General features: G+C 41.6%; 1 protein-coding gene across 1 annotated transcript; it reads right to left on the minus strand.

Annotated features, from left to right (window-relative positions):
• Positions 1–310: 310 nt before the first annotated feature.
• Positions 311–17,601, minus strand: ergic1 (endoplasmic reticulum-golgi intermediate compartment 1). Its single transcript, XM_034597170.1, has 10 exons — positions 17,456–17,601; positions 11,848–11,909; positions 8,715–8,787; positions 8,106–8,200; positions 4,603–4,727; positions 3,543–3,647; positions 3,387–3,447; positions 3,029–3,129; positions 2,118–2,240; positions 311–920 (listed from the first exon to the last, which is right to left on the minus strand). Exons 1-10 carry the CDS (start codon positions 17,473–17,475, stop codon positions 813–815), a joined length of 873 nt encoding a protein of 290 aa, XP_034453061.1. The 5' UTR covers positions 17,476–17,601; the 3' UTR covers positions 311–812.
• Between the last annotated feature and the right edge of the window lie 382 nt (positions 17,602–17,983).

The raw sequence follows: 17,983 nt of genomic DNA on the forward strand, positions 1-17,983 counted from the left end.
ATGAAGGAAAGAAAAACACTGGTTTTAGTCACTGAAACAGGCTAATAAGAGGGGATCATAATCCTCTAAGATGGAGCAGTAAACCTAAAGGCACAGTTTTAATTACAAGAAATAAAAGGACCGGATGGATGAAATCAATCTCATGTCATGTAGTTTTGTGGTACAGGTACAGTTTTACAAAAAAAACAACACTTCCTTCAAATAATCAGTCCCTTTCTGCAGTACTGGGAGAATTAATGCAGCACAGTTAAAGTGAGATTCAAGTTGAACAATAGTTCGGGCCGAAAGTAGAAAATAGTAACTAGTAGATTTTGATTTCACCCCCTTTTTTAATCTATAAATCATTGAATTGAACATGATTGAAGCCATGTTGCGCAGATTGTTGTCACACGCTTCTTGATCATATTTGAAACATTGACCGTCAGTACAAATCCCAGCACCTTCATTCTAAAAATATATCAGCCGTCAAAAACACCCATTCTGCTTGAACCCTGACACGAGATACTTAAGACTTCATCTCCACAGTAACAAAAGCTCTCCTCTCCTCTCCTGGCTCTGGAAACACAGGAAGCGGACATGTGATAGTCGGCGTCCACACGTCAGTGGAGCAGATGGAAAGGAGCTGCAGTAACTGAGATGCAGCGGTGGCGTGTAGCCTGGTAGTTACATCGAGTGCCGGAGCCCCTTCATTGGTCACGTTGATATCATCTCCCCCCCCGAGGAAGTTGGTTCAGGCAGGACTGGATTTAGCTAACAGGCTAGCAACTTTGCACTTATAAATAAGACGTGTCGGGGGAAGTGGGGAGCGATCCTCATGACATTTTCCCGATCTGGATCTTCTTCCAGGCCTCCGAAGCGGTGAATATACAGGAGTCGATGATGCCCGCCACTGTGAACGTCCCTCCAACAATGGCACAGATCTGCAGAAAAACAAATCAGTCCGTCAGTGTCGAGGTTTAAAAGCTCCACGTTTTCAATATCAGCTGGTTTTAATCATAACAATACTTTACACTCACAACTCAGAATGTGCTGGAATTCAGCAGAGCTCTGTCACAGCTTGACTCACAATCTTTAACCATGACTCATAATCACATTACAAAGCACAGTCATCTCCGACCCATGATATCTTAAGTCATGATATAATTAAACGACACTAAAAGACAAATAACATGTGTATCAACCGCATTATCAGTCAGCAAGATACTTTCCTGATGTGGTGGTTTTGCCAAAAAATTCCACAACACACAGGGTCAGGTAGGGAGGTGAGTCATATAAGAGGAATTCAAAAAACAAAGAGAAAATATAGAATTGAATAAGTTTTAAAAGGTGATTAAGACTTCAAATTTCCTGCAGCTAGCTGTTTTTATACCAATTTCACCCTATTTTACTTTGCAGGTAGCGATATTCTGATCCAACTCTTATTTGTTCCAATCTATGATCCTAAAATAGATCTTTCAGGGGACCAGGAAAGAAAAACAAACATTAAAAAAATGTACGCAAATGTGAGAAGTGAAAAAGTTCACATTTAATTGTAGTAAGACAAAGTTGTTTGATGTTTTCAGAAAATAGTTGATTGTTAAAGTTGCTTCTATCAGCTGATGAGAGCACAAACCAAAAGTGAGACACTGAAAGGAAAGAAGCAAAACACATTAAAGGGGAACTGCATAAAGGTGATAGTTATAAACGTCTGTTCCACATAATGGAACAATACAAGTCTACAGCTGAACTGCTAGCAGCTCAGTGAGGCTGTACATAAACCAACAAGCAAATTCTAAGAATGATGGTTAGCAGGTATGTTTGCCATGTTTGTTTTCAAGGTATCTGGTCAAAAGCCAAAGTATTATTTGTTTAACTTGATGGTGGAGAGGAAAAACAGCGTTCATCACGGGCACCATGATCATCTACCAACTTTCATGGTGATCAACACAATGAAGTGATATTTCAGTCTGGACCAACCAGCAAAGAGAAGCCAGGGTAAAATACAGAATAATATAGAAAAGCTTCAGTGCTTTCAACCCCAAATCCTCACCTTTAGTTTTTAAGACTTCAAAAGTTTTAAAATTTTAGTGGTTTTGGCCACAGATTTTAGTTTCTGGCAAGAAGGTGAATCCACTCACTGTTGTGACGAAGCGGTAGAAGGGCTGCCTCCTCTCTGTGTACTTGACTGTGATTGGACTGAGGTCGTATCTGAACCAGATGGCGGGGATGATCCTGCCTGTGTGGCTATAAGCTACATATTCCTGTGAGGGATGGGAAAAGAGACTGGTTATAAATCTTTAAATGTTTTAAAGCCTGGATTTATTAAACAGTGCAGCAGTTACTCCCACTAGGTTTAAAAAAAATCGATTTAGAGCAATCAATATCTTCATTTTTATCTCTATGGGTGGCAGTGGTGCTTATGAGTCATTAGAGTACTGGTTTTGAGAAAAGTCACACAAAGATCCTGAACGATTACGCACAAATGAGTGTTCAACTGAAACATCTCAGACCCAGATGAAGTAAGAAGGAGGAGGCTACAGTGTGCTGTGAGTAACAGTTCCGTGATGTGATGACGGGGCAGTCCCGGTTGTTACGAATCCAAATTCTGATAAACAATACCAAATGATAGTACAAATGAAAATAAATTCAGCATGGAAAAGAAAACTGCTGTTGAGGTCCAGGCCCCGATGCGTCTCAGCTGGACCTTTATTGACGCTGGCGATGAGATTTTGGAATATTTAGCTCAGGCCCTCGTCCGCCCTGCTTCACAGCTGACCTGCGCTGTTGTTACTTCAAACCCCAAACTCAGCTGTCAGTCAACACAGTTCTAGGAAGTGTGTTTATGGTTTGTTGACAACTAGGAAACCTATCCAGTCACTAGGGGTGAGCTTTCACTTCCAGGTGAGCGCATTAGTTAACGCGGCAAAAGCGGCTTGAGCCATATGTTGGGATGGTCACTGCGGTTCCATGATAAGAAAAATAAAAAAAAACCATCATGACATAAGGGTATGATCTAATGGGAAGGATGGAAAGATCAGGGAAGCAGCACCTTGTTGGCTACGGTGTACTGGTAGGAGAACCTCTGTCTGCCCGTGAGGTCTTCGTACACTGTTGGAACAATCTTCAGTATGTAGTCATGTGAGGCCAGAGCTGCAGGGGAAACAGAGTTATTTCAATAACAAAAATGCTGCTTCAGTGTCCAAAAATGGATGTAGATGTGATCATGACGCAACTGGCTGGAGTCTGTCTATCTGAGATGCAGTGTCAGCTGTGTGAATCAGGCTCCCACTCGGTTTGGTTACAATTGCCGTCCACTAGGTGTCTCATGTCTTTGCAGCACTCCAGCAGCCTTACATAAATGTCACACAGAGGTTCTGATGAGTACGGTGTGCGGCGCGTGTACATACGATTAGACGAGAGCTTGTCAGCCCCTCCCAGCGCGTTGAAGGCTCCTTGCACTTTTTGTACCTGTGTGACAACAGAGAGGGAGGAGACGTGCGTTTAGTCTCGTTACTGCAGATCTTATCAAACGCTCTAGGTGGGGTTTGGTTCTGTGACCCGACCTGAAGCTTTTCCCCAAATGCCAGCTTGTGGATGGAGTGGGTCATGTCGGGGCTTTGGGGCTGCGCTGTGGCGCTGTGCGTCGAAACGTGGAAGTTTCCTGGTACCTGGGGACAGACGGACGTGTGGTTAACAGCACGGGGAACCTACAACACATTTAGTTAACTAATGACCAAGCAGGAGGACCCACATGCACGCACACACCTGGTTGGAAACTAAATGGTCCGTGCCTCCGGAAGACAAATCCACCCACTTTAACACGTTTCACATATTATTCCATGGGCAAGAGTGTTGAGTGTACATCTGCTGGGTTAATCATTTTAAATGCACTGGAAAGACTGACGCACAAAGTGTTGGTGGGACACACTTGAGTGTGCCGTCAGATGTAACTGAGTCTCTGAGCTCTTCCATTTAACATAACTCAATTTAGCAAGAGGAGGAAGCAGGTCGGCCTCATTTGTCTCAGACCGGGGGTGGGGGGTGCTATGTTTAACTCAAGTCCAAGACAAATACACATCATGTAGTCCTAGTGCTTAGGTCCCCTATTTGATTCATTATATTGTAATTACTGCACAAAAGTTAGACTGTTGCCATTTCGTGTGTGGCCGCAGCGTTGCCAGATGAATTTAGTTTTTGTACGATAATCTTTCCCTCTGTACATTCAATAATGCCAAAATTCCCATAGTATACGATAATTTAATATCTTAGTGACAGTATTAGGAGTTATAATAATCAGTGTGGTAAAATATAGATCCTACTTCTGTGTTTATGCATTCTTGTTGTATTGATCAACGTGAATATGGACCATGCGTCTCTTCTCTCACTCAACATCAATCATGTTTGGTGGATGATGTAGGCGATGGAGACAGCGATGCAGAGGTCGAGCTTAAACTCTCTCACAAATGTAAGATCAATTTATTTGTGTCTATATTAAAGTATTTTTTTTCTCTCGGATATGATTTGCATCTGATAACTTTCCTCAAAATCTGATAATTTTAAGCCTCTGGTACAACGTGGCGGCCGTTGTACTTCTTCTTCTGCACTTATGTGGTGAAGACTTACTTTGTTGATGGTGAACTCTCCCTCAAAGCGACAACCGTCCCCCTGGTTGAGAGGGAGCTTCATCGAGTTGTCTATGTGACCGACCTCATGGCGGCCCATCTCATCCTGGATGTCCAGACCCACCACTTCAAGAAATGAGAGAGACAAGGAAGAAAATGATATAATGAATAAGAATGAAAATGAAAATGAAATAAAATATCAAACAGTTTCCTCTGCCGGATTCAAAGTTTATTTTACTGAAATTAGTCCATTAGTGAACTAATAAAACTAAATATGTTAATAATGTTTCAGAAAATAGATAAATCCCTCATTTTTGCAAATCTCATGTTGCAAAAATTCCAAATTAGAACTGCAACTAACAACTTATTTATTATTGATGAATCTATTGTTAATATTCTCAAATAACTTTAGAGATTATTTTATTCTGAATATGTCAGAAAACACTGTTTTATCCAATCACCAGTTCAAAATGACTTTACAACGATATAAAACAGAAAAGAAGCAAATAGTCCACATTAGAGAAGCAGAAACTAGAGAATGTTTAATTATTTTCTTAATAAACAATTTAGTTTATTGTTTCAGGTCGAAACCGAACATTTGTCACTTTCCTCAGTTTCCATCTTGGAGTACATTGCAATAAAAAAAAGAAAAATGAAATCATAAGACTAAATCATAAGTGCTCACAGTCACAAAATTAAGCATTAACGTCAAAACAAACACGATGATAGAATGTTTGTCAGATCAAAGACGTCACCATCTCGTGACTCTTAATAGTTTAAACTATTCATCTGTTAATTAAATAAATTTATGATTTAGTGATGATGAGAATATCATTTGCCTTTTTGTTTACATTCAATAAGCAAACAGTCACATTTTTATCAACAGAGAAAGAGAAAGATTAAGAGAGAAATCCTCAATATGACTGCAGAGTGTGGCGCAGAGAGTAAACACACAGAGTCCAAACAGACCCCCCCTCGCTGTCTGTGTTTTTCCATCTAGACTCCACCGAGCCCCCCACCCCCACCCCCCTTGCACGCCGCTGTGCACTGGCACACTGACAGCGGCTGGTTTTCAGAGGCTAGCCTGAGCTGTGTGTTGGCGAGAGTGGAGTGGGGGGGGGGGTCTGCTGGATCTGTGCTAAAACCTCCACATGGCGTCTGTCTGACCTTTGACATTCAAGACAAATTTGACCCACCTCACCCCCCATGCCATCAATCTAGATCTCAAAATACAGTGGGGGCGAATGAATGTAAGTGAAGTTGGAACAGAGTGAGTGTGAGAGCTGCTTGTTTCTCCTTTTTAAGACATTTAGAACTGGAAGGGAGTTTGTGTAAAGTGAGTGGGTGGGGTGGGGGGGTGGGGGGGGAATTATTATAAGCGTATTACACGCGGTTCTGCTTTTCCATGAAGTCACAAATCAAGACCTGGCAACCCTGTAAAGGTCAGTGGAGGAAGATGGTGTTTAACTTTGGAACAGCGCAGCAGAGCAGAGCACATAAATAACACCAGCTTTTCCATGATGATAATGATTTCTCTCTCTCTCTCTCTCAAGTAAATTTGTAATTGACGACAACTTGTGTGGAGGCCTGGAAAAGGAACCGATGTACAATATTAACTCGCAGGGCGACGGGTTGAGGAGCTCATTACATGCAGCTGCACTTTGGTCGGACTAACGTGTTTGGGCCGGTTTTTAAGAAGGCCCCGCATTTCTGCAAAAAAAGAAGTTTAAATTCTGCAAATAAACAAAACCACCATACACACAATCATCAAGGGCTTCAATTGGAAACAGCGGGGGGACGGCCTTTTGTTTAGGCATGCCATGAGCCAGCTTGTCTAAACACATGGCCAACAGCTGTGTGTCTGCATGCCGCAGCCTCACGCGCTCAAATCTGGACTTCATTTTTCACACAAGCATTTATTGGCTTTGCCATTTTTGGATATCGTTCGAACTGAATGAGCGGACGCTGCCCGAGCCTCACCGGTGTGAACGCATGGATGTGGAGTGTGTGCGTGTTTGGTTTGTCATTGGGCATAGTTTCTGCAGGGTGTCATGACGAGCAAAATAACACGTGGCCGCTCTCCGTCCTGGCTCATTTTGAAGCGGCCTGCCCACTGCTCTGACATCGAGGGACAGAACCAGAGCCAACAGAGGCAACTTTATGACAAACTCAGATCGCAGCTGTGAGGCAGCAGAGGTTTGGTGTTGTGTTGTGTAACCCGGTGCAGACCTGGTATTAAAATACGTCCTGAGGGATCCGATCACATGCAAGTTAAATTAAATGGTCTGTATTTATATAGAGCTTTTCTAGTCTTGATGACCACTCAAAGCGCTTTACTGTACAGTTCATTGCCATTCACACACACATTCATACAGTGCATCTATATTTTGCAAGACTAGGATCGATACCGCCGACCTTCTTGTTAGAGGACGACCGCTCTACCCCCGACACAGCCGCCCCAGTCAGGTGTGAACACAGCCAAATGTGTCCTCAATGCCTGAGATCCAATCACAAAGCGCCCTGGACAACATGTGAAGGACCGCCCACGAAGCTGAGGTTTCTGACTCTCCTTAGTGTTCATACGTTAATTTGTTTGTAGCCACAATATCAACACTGATCACCACAAAATGACTGATGCTTTTCTTAAATTGGTTAACTCTTTCTTCATAGCTGTGCGCATTCTCTCTCTCTCTCTCTCTCTCTCTCTCTCTCTCTCTCTCTCTCTCTCTCTCTCTCTCTCTCTCTCTCTCTCTCTCTCTCTCTCTCTCTCTCTCTCTCTCTCTCTCTCTCTCACACACACACAGACTGTCAACAGACACATCTGTAAAGATATATAAAGACTGGGGGGAAAGAACATAATTTGGTCTTCGTGAACACAAATGACGTATGTAAATATTTGCATACAGAGCAGGGAAGTGAGATCAGATCACCAGTGGTCACAGGAGGAGACACATTTAAATGCCAGGTATGAAGAGATGATATAAATGTTGTCCACTTGCGGTCAGATCTCTCAGGACGGATGTTAATACCAGGTCTAAAAACTGGCCTCGCACCACATTTGGACGTGGTCTGGGACGCGTATGGCCACATTCTTTTTGCCGTGTGAAGGCAAATACTTCATGGGCCACAAAAAACCCATTGATTACTGACACATCTAAAAACTCAGACTGGGGTAAAAACAACATAATTTGATCTTCGCAAACACGAAGGAAAGTGGTCACAAGAGACACATTCAGGACACATTTTAACTGTGTGAATGGACAAACATAACACTATCAACTTGTGATCGAATCTCTGAGGACAGATGTTGATACCAGGTCTGAACTGGGGCTAAGTAGCATTGAGTCTTGAGATCATCATTTAATATGCTGTGTTTAATGATGAGGGAGTGCAAGTGTCTGATAAGGGGAAAGAAACAGGAAAAAAGGACATGAACAGTGAGAGAAAGATCAACAAACAAAAGGGAAGTGTAATGTAGAGAGTTGTATATGTATATATACTCACAATCACAGTGTAAGTTTGGCAAACTGATGTTTAAACTCACATCTATCTTCCCACCACTGTCTTTATCAGGATCATCCACATACAGTTCATTTACACTGGGATGGAGAGAAAGGAGAGAAAGGTTAGATGAGCTGGAACCAAACTCCTACTGTGAAGTGGGGTAACAAAAAAGTCAATTATAATAAGAATGAGTCAATCTCCTGCACAGAGAACATGTTGTTTACACTAAACAGTCAAGGATTCATTTTCCGTTTCTACTGAGAGGAGAGAACATTAGTGTATCTCTGTCAGGGTAATTTCCTTTCTGTCACACTCTCCCAAACTCATCCCTTATTACACATCGCCGGGAGGTTGACGCATACACAAAGCCAATTTCCTGTAAGAAAATTGACCCCATTCATTGGTTACAACACAGAGTACACCATAATGTGGGCAATAACATTTGTGATGAAGTTCCTGTCCTGTCTATTTCAGACGGTAGCTCCTGTGTCTTTGTGGCAACGGGGGGGGGGGGACGGACTCTCTATTTGACTGTAAGACTGCGTTTACAGCTACAGGATATTGTGAGATACATGGCTGCTGGGAGGGGTGTGATTGTGCAATACCTACATTTCAGTGGCTATGTATCCCGTCAGCTCAGACAGGAACAGGAAAAGTATGAAGACGCAGCAGAGAATGGAAACTGTGGGCAAAGAGGCAGAGAGTTAGATTGACATCTTGTTTAAACTCAAAGTCACAGCTGAGCTTACGGATGGGACGTCTTTCGCATTCATCTCAAATTTCAAGGACTGATGCAAGAAGCTCCTCCAGCCTTTAGGAATGGCTGAGCTAAGATACTGACATTAATGAAATCACAGCAACCAACATTTTTTCCTTAATAGCTGTTTTACTGGTGGTGTTAAAGCTGCCATTACTCAGGTTTTAAAGGATCCTCCTACACTAATTACACATTAAATACCAGCACAACAGGCAGCCATGACACCATATCCACTTCAAGAGAGGTGAGCTCATGCCACGAACGTCCTACAAACAGCTCTGTCTGAGTTTCCTCAGAAAAACGTTCACACAATCACCCAAACCAAAAACGGCTCCATCAGAGAAGCTCCATAGTGAGGTGTTTACAAAAAAATTGAAAGGAACCACATGAGGAATATTAACTTTAAATATTAGGTATTTGTATTCAGTCTGAGCCAAGATGAAGTCTGAGTTTGAAAAAAGAAGTAGCAACGTTGTCGGTTTCATTTCCTGTGTCAAAGTAATCAAGCATATGCCTCATAAAAAACAGTTGCGTGTTTACGGATATAAATATGGAAGGAGATGATCTGTGTCTGAGCAACTGTGGTTTATCTGGTATGGCGAGAGTGTCAGTCAGAAAGCCCTCACTCAGCACGAGAGGCATGTTTACATGACGACTGTCTCCTAGGATCACACAGTCACGTGACCTTGTGGTTGCCAGGGCGTCACAGCCAAACCTGCGGTTTGCAGAGGCTTTGCAGAAAGTAATGTTTAACCAACAAACAATAGGGAGTGTCACTATGACACACACACAGGTCACCACTTCAAGTTCATCAACAGCTCCATGGGCTTCACAGGGTGAAATAATGGAAGGGGATTACTAAATATGAGTGTGAAGGGCTGCTAATAAGTAAATGAGTGTTGTTTTTATTCAAGTTCAATTTAAGCCATCCCACACGTGAGATGAAACCGGCTCAAAGGTTCATTTCAACATAAGCTTGTTTTCTCAAGGCTGTGACACAATGAAAAGGATATAGCGTAACAGCATTAATCAGTCTGTGACATACAAAACTAGCACATTGCCGTAATCAGATGTTCTCGTAATTTTAGTTCTGCCCGAAACTTATTTTCCCCCTCACAGCACAATTTTTTTTTTTTACAAATAAGAAAAATATTACAAATCATTTGTTATCGTCATCAAACAACACATTGCTTGTGTCATGTCCACAGCGAGAGGGGCTCCGGAAAACCACAGGGAGCAAAAGACCAGAGGTATTGTTCAAAGTAAATACTTTTAAACTAAACCCAAAGGAATGTGACCCTAAAGCACAATAACAAAAGCAGACCAGGTCAAATATTTGGCCTTTTGTGAAAAGGGGGAGTCTGCTTCTGGTTGCCCCTGAACCACGCAAATCAAAATGTTAGTGGAGCTGCCGGGGACGAAGAAATAACAGTCGCCCGACATCCAAATCCACCGAATGCGCTCACCCCTAGACAGAGGATGGAGACAGGAAGGGAGTCGACTGGATGCAGGAAGAAACTTCCATCCACTTCCTCATGGGTGGACACCGTGTGTATATCTTTAGCAAATTCATTCTCTTCCCTCTCATCCACAAAAGGTGTTAGGAGTCTGTAAAACACTGCTCACTATTGTTTGTGCAGTCTGTCATCAGCTTGGTTCTGACATTGTGTTCCAAGCTGTCATCAGCCGACCAATGAGTAACCCAAGCTGAAGAATTACAGAGGAGCACAAAGTGTGTCATCGGGTGTTTTGTATCCTATTAAACAGTGAATAATCAATACCATCCCTGATTACACAATGACTTGTTGGTGACAAGCAGGAAACACATGACCTGACAGGAAAAACCATTCAGATTTCCACTGATGACTTCTCAGGTGCCTGTGGCTATGAAAGAGCGCAGTCATTAACATTCCTACCATACTCGTAACAGGTACTGATCAGTACTGACTGACTCTGTGAGGATGGAGCACTGCACCAGGACAGGCAGGTACTTGAAGTACAGCCGGTGTCTCCTCCCTTTCACAAACTGCTCATTGAAACATCCACAACACTTAAGTAGGGGCTGGTACCTCTAATCTATCTACATTCTAATGAACACAACACATTAAAGATATGTATGAAACAACCGTACCAGTTTATTGCTGGGTCACATGGAGGAGCCACTGGGTTTAGGATAAAGTAAATTGTGACATGACACATAACTATCAGTTGATTAAAACACAAACTTAGCTTTGAGGATGATTTTGAAAAGATTATATTTTTTATTTTATTTTAATAAAAATATTATTGAAATACTTTTTGGGCTGTTTTGGTATAAATAAAAAATACTTTAAAACAAAAAGGTGTTAGCATTGCCCCTAAAGGCTGAATTTTTATATTGTTAGACATATTTTATACATGTTTATTTGTTTCTTGCACACAGTTAGATGAGAAAAAAAAAGGAATGAATCAATTGTAAAAATGACTAATTGTGCTCTAGCATGAAACTATAGAGCCAGAAGCGTGTTAACTATGATCACCAGCACAACAAACACTCACCAATACATCACATTTAGTTTGTTTAATCTGTACAAAATAAAAAATAACAATTTTAATGACACAAAAATGACTATTTTGCATTTTGTGGAGTTCTTTCGCTTTGGACCGACTCAGGTTTAGTTGTTTCTCTTTTTTCGGTCTTTATGTGAAGCTAAGCTAATCGTCCACTGGGACCGTCGACTTTCTTTAGCAAGAAGAGAAAATAAGCATGGTTTAAGTTAGTGACAGAAGTAGGACTGTATTAAAATAAATGTACACTAACAATTTTGCACATTGTTGTACATTTAATTGAACTTTCTTTGAAGACGCATCATACAGATTTCAAGTACATATGTGGGCAATTGGACAACTCAGACTTTTTAAACATTCAGATTCATCAACACATCAAAAGAGAACCAAACACAGAGCCTCGTATTTTTGGCCTGAACAGTGTGAAGAACTACTCACTGAAAGCTCCTGTGTATGTGGGCTGGGTGAGATCTTTGGGCACCTTCCTGTAGATATCGAATCTGAGGAGAGAGGGGGAGAAAGAGAAACAATGAAAAAAGAAGGAGAGGAGGAGTGAGAAGAAAAATAGCAAATGTAAACACTACGTGCTGAGAAAAGGAGCACACTCTGTACCCGTCAGGCTTTGCAATATTACAGAAGACTGGTGGAATGTTAGCTGTGGACCACCGCCATTACACATAACAGGTCCAGACAGCCAGCTGCAACACACACGTTTGTACATCTATCTTAGTGAGGACATTCATAGGCATAATGCATTCCCTAGCCCCTTAACCATCAAAACTATGTGTCTAATCCTAACCCTTACCAAAACCCTAACCTAAACTTGACCCTAAAACAAAATCTTAACCCTGAAACAGCCCATTAGAAATAGTTCAGAAAGTGAGGACTGCCCAAAATGTACACACACACGGTTACACCTCTTCCTTTGAATGTGTGTTCTGTAATTCCCCCCCCAAACAAGGTCTCTCACACTCAACATATACACAGGAAAACAAAAAGCCAACATAAACACACACAGACATACACAGATGAAAAGACACACACACACAGGAAAATAAACACAACTGTACTTCAAACTTTCTTTGGCACGAAGTGGAACTTGCAGGACAATGGAGCAGAGGTGGATTCAGTCTGACAGCCGACTGTAGATTTATCCTCATTTAAATCTTCGACTGAATATTTTCACATCAACTTAGATGGTGAAGAAAAAGATGGGATTGTGCGCAAATCAGTGAATCAGAAGCGGAGGAGGATCGTAACCACCTGACAACTATCCTCTTGTGAAATGCTGTTGTTGCCTATTTGGGGAGCCGAGTAGGGGGGAAAACTACTCAACACCAAAACTATTTAGGTTCACAAGTTCTTGCGCATGTCCTTTTTGGGCAGTGAAAGGTTTTCAACCCCAAACTCCACCGCTGGCTGCACAAACGCCACCCACCTTCTCTTCTCATTTCCCCTCACACACTCCCTCTCTCTCTCCTTCATTTCCACTTCTCCTTCCAAAACACATCTCTTCACAAGAGCTGTTCGAGAAATGATCGCAGCTGATGCAAACAGGGGGTGGGGGAATTCTTGTCCAGATTCGACCCTGCTGCTTCTTCTTGTTTTGATTTTTGTTTTTATCTACTACACAAGCAATCCCTGGATCCAAAACACCTCAGCCAGCTTCCTCTCATCTCCTCTGCCTCTCTCTCAGATTCACATCCATCTATAACTTCCTGCACCCATGTCCCATTAGTATTAGATCACTGTGTGCTAATAGCTGGCCTGGCAGGGTATGTAGGGCAGGGAGGGGTTGCCTGTATCGGGATCAGAATAGATTCTACAGTAACACACTTCCTCAATGTTGGGCTTTCATGTGCAGAGGCCGAGTCTCCTTCCTCACATCCCCTCCACCCAGCCACGGTACTGATCTCCTGAGACAACCAAACAGGTGGAGCACAGTGATGTAGCACTGCTGTTAAGTGAAAACCTTGAAACGCTAGTTTGCATCCTCGCCAGGCGACCGTGGGTTCACGACCTGTGTTGTTTGCGAAACTTTGTACACCCTCTTTGTTTATGCTCCAAACTGCATTATGTGGTCAGGGTGGTCAGGAAGGAAACAAAAGGTTTGTTTGTTGAAATGTCGTTGAGCCAATGAGGTGACGTATTTACACAGCGTCAACTACATGATAGACTACAGAAAGGACAACATGTCTCTTCAAAACAGTTTCAGGGCTTTTCCACCAGTTGTAAACACTTTCAGTGAGCGTCATCTCTTTCCATACGAGTACATAAACATATACATGCATATGGGTGAGAAAACTAAATCTTAGTCATGTGGTCACGAGACCTGAGATGGAATCTGATGATCCGTGTGAACTGTAAATAGTCTCAGATGGATGTACAGTAGATATTCAGGGTACGTCTGAGAAACTAGATCTGTGTTGTACTGGGGAGGAAGTCTCACCGACGCTGCTGCTGCTGTTGTTTAAACCTTGAGAACTGGTGCACGAGCAGAGATACACACACTTCATACACCGAAAATGACTCATCACAGTTTCCATGTCAGGATTTAGAAATAGACAAATAAAGTAAATGAAATATTAGAAAGTAATTTATAGAAAGAAAATTTAAAGAAAATATTAGAAACATATATATGTGTTTTGTGAAATAAGAACAACATTAACTGAGTTCTTTTAGGTACTGTACCACATAATTAAAACAGTACAGATTTTTCTATTCATATTTTGTAAAATACATTACATTTAATCACACACACTTTCTCAGAAGATCACACCAGTAAACTTGAAAAGTCCATGAACACCTCTCACACTCTTAGGTACTTATTTTTATGCTTGATAAGAACTCAGCTTCACTTTAATTTCCTCCGCTCAGAACACTTTGTATTCATGAATATTGATGTTGAGTCTTGAGAGTTCACCTCTCGGTCTAACGCTGACGTTTGTAATTTCCTGAATTACAGTCAACACATCTCCCTCCGTCACTTCCCACTGCTCAGTCTACTGTGAAAGGTCGCAGATGTTTTGTGACTGGTGAGGACGCCGTGTACCAGTATCTCTCATCTGACACCATTAAATGAAAGCACAGCGGCCGCTTTTCAAAGAAGGCGTCCTTACTAAATGAACCTTATCTCACAAATGAGTCAGAGTGAGTCAGTGTTTCATCTGTTCAACGTGCTGCTCTACGTTAGCGGACAGTTTAGATTTCGTCCTCCCACATGTGATCATCTCCCGTCACCACAAGGTAACACGTGTGCTGCTCTGTAGGTTTCTGTTCAAGTCATCTGCCGGCAGCGTATGTCAGGTATCAAACAAACAGTCACCGATCACTGTCAGGATTCAATCGTGTGACATCTATTGACAAAGCTCTGACAGCATCCTTACTGAGGCTCTAAGTTAACAGCATCTCATAAACACAGCATCATCAGGTGTAGCCAAACCAAATAGATGATGTAATCTGAAGGGCGATTTAACTTAGGGATAAAACCCTTTAGGTTATTCACTCATTCATTCAGAAGAGCAGCTGCTCAGGCATTATGAGTGAGGTTATGCTTATGATTGGAAGCTGATCGTTATCTGTGTAGTATGTTTTAACATATCCAAGTATTGTGACCTTTTTAGGAAATAGTCCAGGAAAAGCACAATCTAACACCACGGGTCTGACTCTCAGTCCAGCCCATATTTTCAACTACACAATAACATGTGTGTCACTGCCGCACTACATGAAACTGTTAAATAATCCAGGAAAGTTCCAAACAAGGATTATAGAGTTCTGAGCTTTAAAAGAAAATAGTTTCTACCAAACAAACCAAGTTTATCAAAATAGCTGATGACAAGTCTTTTCTGTTGAAGGACTAATCAATAAACTGACAAATCATTTTTTGCTAGAAACACAGTTTCACTTTGGCTGCAACAAAATAGTGTACATTTTTTATTTTTAATAATAAAAATAGAAAGATTCGATTTCTATAATCACTTCAGCATTGGAAATTGAGTTGAGGCAAATAATGTAAAACTTTGCTTCCAGACAACATGTTGTTGAGAAGGTATAAAAAATTTCCTTTCAATTCAGATAACAAAAAAATAGAAAACATTGTATTAGATACAGTTCTTTAAAGTAAGCCTAAACACAAAAGACTATCTTCAGACAGAAGATAGTTAAGGGTTTTTGTTCTTTCAACACACGACATCCTAAAATTACACAATGTATTCAGCCCTGCAGCATTATGGGAATACATGCAAACCGAGTGTGTGGCGTAATCTATGTTCACCTATATGGTCAAACACTCTCATTGTGCTGACTAACACCCTGGTCTCTCCAGTGAGTTTCTGGGCGAAACAACAGGCTAGTTGGTCAATCGAGTTCCAAGTGTTGTAATATCAGTGTTGTATGATCAGGTCATCGGGTCAGGGAAGCATCTGAACAGAACATGACCTCTTTGATAACCTCAGAACACATTCACTGTGAGAAAAGCGCAGGTCATCATCACACTAGAGAGAAACGAGATCATTTCCTAAATTCAGTTGCTTATTGCAACACGGCTGTGGTCTGTAGGAAAGATCGAGAGCGAATGTTTGAGTTTGAGAGATCGACGGCCGACTATCGTTTTCATTATCAGTTACCATGGTTAAATCGATAAATCTATGATATAATATACAATGATATAAAACAGAGACAAGCAGCAAATATTCTCATTTTGGAAACTAAAAGAAGTAAATGCTCAGCACCGATTAGTCAGTTCCTAACGTTAAGATGAATCTATTATCAATATTGTATTTTTTTTGCTGGTCAACAAATCAATTCATCAACCAGATGTGTGATCACAAATATTCATTTCAAACAGAATATCATGCGAATCACCAAAAACTAATAATTACTAAGGGCCTAAATCCTGTATTTTTCCTGATGAGAACTCACATTTCCAACCGGAGTTTCAGTTCTTGCCTTCTTCTTAACTTATTTAAGGAGAAATCTACTTTATAGGGCGGAAATAATTTGTCTATTAATCAATTAGTCAAACCACCCAAAAAAATCTATATATCATCAATTATTTAAACGTCAACTTTATAATAACCACAAATTTAGTTTGCAGATGCACAGGTCCTAGGAATACACTGATGATGAAGATATCAGTGTAACAATAACAAGTCAAAGACATAAAAGTAATAAACAATAAAATATGAATTAAACACGGGGGAGAATTGGCTGCTTTTCTTTGAACACTGAATATCTTTGGATTTTGGACTTGGCTTTTTTGGGGCAGTTTTTATTCTCGTAGACTGAACAGACAGACTAAACAGTAAACTAAAACAATGACAGATAATTACCACCAGTAATACAAAACTAATTATAAGGCATTACTTTATAATTTGAAGTTAATTGGATTGCAGTGTAATTTGAGGATTGAGTGTCCTTGACTATTCAGACGGTGGCATAGCAGCAGTCAGTATCTGTCACTGTGACCACAGAGCAAACATCCTGTCCTGTATTTTGACTGGGGTGTGCTCTGTTGACACTGTCAACTGCCTCACACAGGAGGTGTGACTGTCAGCCATGTGCACATGACACCAGCAGATCACCTGAACGGATCTGTGGTGTCTGGTCCCGCACGGATTCCTCCCACTGTTTATTGGAGGGTACTGGGTCTGAATGCTTTGACACGTGTATGTGTGTGTGTGTATTGATCATTATTGATTAGCAAACCGGACGGAAGCAGGACGTCACGATTGAACGTGCCCTGAGGTGACTTCTAATAAGGAAACATTAGGACGTGTTCTGCACATGCGCAGAAGGGAGCAGGAACTAAACTGGGAGCAAACCTGAGGATCAGTCCAGCGGCTGGACCATTACCCTGCAGCCCCCCCCCAACCCCCCCAGCGACAATGTGGCCCATTCATGCCCGAGGTGAGGTAGCTCTGCTCCGGATGTGACTCGCTCCTCACCGGCCGTTAATTCATCCGCTAAAGCCCAGCTCACCGACTGACCGACCCCCGCCACCGTCCCTCCACAGCCGAGCCCAATGAAGGGGAAGCCCCGTACTCACCTCCTAACATCGAAAGGCATGGTGTAAGCAGGGTGCTCTGAGGGGGGGGTCGGCGGACAAGGCTACAAACAGCACGGATCTCCTCCTCAACGCTGCCGCTCGTTCATCGGTACCGGGTTGACGTCAGCTTAGGACGCTTTGCACAAGCCCATTGGCTGAGAGCTACTTCCTGCTCGCTGATTCTACTTCCGGCTAGAACCGTCCGTCGTTTCTACGACTTTTTTTATAAGTCGGGGGAAAAAAAACGATCAGTTCTCAGAAATAACGTAATTCAAACTATTAAAAAAAATACTGAAGCAAATAATAATTGAATACAAGCTATACTTCTGTTTTTCTTCCCTGTAACTTTATTTATACCACAATTTTCTTAGCAAAGTCTCTTATAATATAAAATTATTATATTCCAATATATTTTCAGTCTATTATAGACTACAAACTATATCTTTATGGCTATCTGTAGCCATACTGTGTTTTATTGTACCATGTTCAAGAAAACCCCATTAACGTCATGGTAACACATTCTCCCTA

This window comes from Hippoglossus hippoglossus, chromosome 10 (assembly GCF_009819705.1).
Source record: "Hippoglossus hippoglossus isolate fHipHip1 chromosome 10, fHipHip1.pri, whole genome shotgun sequence".
Classification (NCBI taxonomy): Eukaryota; Metazoa; Chordata; class Actinopteri; order Pleuronectiformes; family Pleuronectidae; genus Hippoglossus; species Hippoglossus hippoglossus.